The 1,108-nt window shown below is 32.8% G+C and overlaps 1 protein-coding gene across 1 annotated transcript in view; it reads right to left on the bottom strand.

Annotated features, from left to right (window-relative positions):
• Window positions 1-1,108, bottom strand: part of LOC119588774 (protein SYS1 homolog) — a gene marked incomplete at its 5' end in the record, with an annotated part of 5,677 nt that continues 4,569 nt past the window's right edge. The window contains 1 exon segment of the mRNA XM_037937415.1: window positions 1-623. Within this exon segment, the coding sequence (XP_037793343.1) occupies window positions 386-623 (238 nt within the window). The 3' untranslated portion in view covers window positions 1-385.

Consider the following 1,108-nt stretch of genomic DNA (forward strand, 5'->3'; position numbering starts at 1 on the left):
TTTGTTTCTTCTATCCTTCATCTACATGGAAGGTAATATTTGGAAGCTTCATATTGTCTCACTGGATGACTTCAAACACTAAGATCAATAATAAAATCATCTGAATTCTTTGGATGTATTGGGACTGCAATCCTATCTAGCTATGTTCTAAATAAAAAGAGAAAAAAATACTTTAAACTTTCTTGTTACTAAAATCAATATCACAAACCTCCAGTTAAAAATATTTCCTAAAATACCCTATATGCCTAAGTGGAAATGGTTCATACAAGTTTTACAGATATCTTTTTTTAATACACCTAGATTATTTTCACTAGCTAATATTGACTATTATTACAAATATAGAAAATAAAATAATATAAATACAGTATAAAAACTGACATACTATTCACAGATCAACTTTTGAACTCATCACTGGGATATTCTGCATCTCAGTCCTCATACACAGATATTCTCCAAGAACACACATTAGCGTTATGGTAACAAGATGAAGGAGCCACACTGACGGTTGAGAAGGGAGATGTCCATTATAAAACCAACAGCACAACATGTGTAGAAAATGAGCTGTTATTGTGAAATCAAGACACTGCTTTGTTCTTTGAACAATTTTCCACAATCCTAAGGATCTGAAATACAAATCAATGGATTAGAAACTTCATACAAATCTTAAAACTGTACTTATTCAGCAACATAAATTTAAAAGTTTGCAAAATATTAACTAAGCAATCCATCCATGTTCAGAAATATATATTTCAGTGATGGATAATATGCATCTAAAATACTGTATATTGTGAAGAAAATGAGAGCTAATTAACCCAACTGTGATAGGCAACATTTTTGGTAAAGATTGGCAAGGCTGGGTTGCATTAGGAAACACCACACTACAGCTGGACTATTGTCTGTCTTACATGGTGTCAGCCTGGTGGCCACAAGCAATGATATGTTTAGGTCTCATCCAGTGTACAGATATTTTTTGCCATGGCATGATAGGACATTACCCAGCATAAATATGCTAACCAATATATTTTGGAAATAGAGAGAGAGTGAGACTGTGAGCAGCTGAATTATTAAAAACCTTCTCTCTTTCCCTGTTAAAAGACCTTTATGTAAC

The sequence above is a fragment of the Penaeus monodon genome, chromosome 24 (genome assembly GCF_015228065.2).
Source record: "Penaeus monodon isolate SGIC_2016 chromosome 24, NSTDA_Pmon_1, whole genome shotgun sequence".
In the NCBI taxonomy this organism is placed as follows: Eukaryota; Metazoa; Arthropoda; class Malacostraca; order Decapoda; family Penaeidae; genus Penaeus; species Penaeus monodon.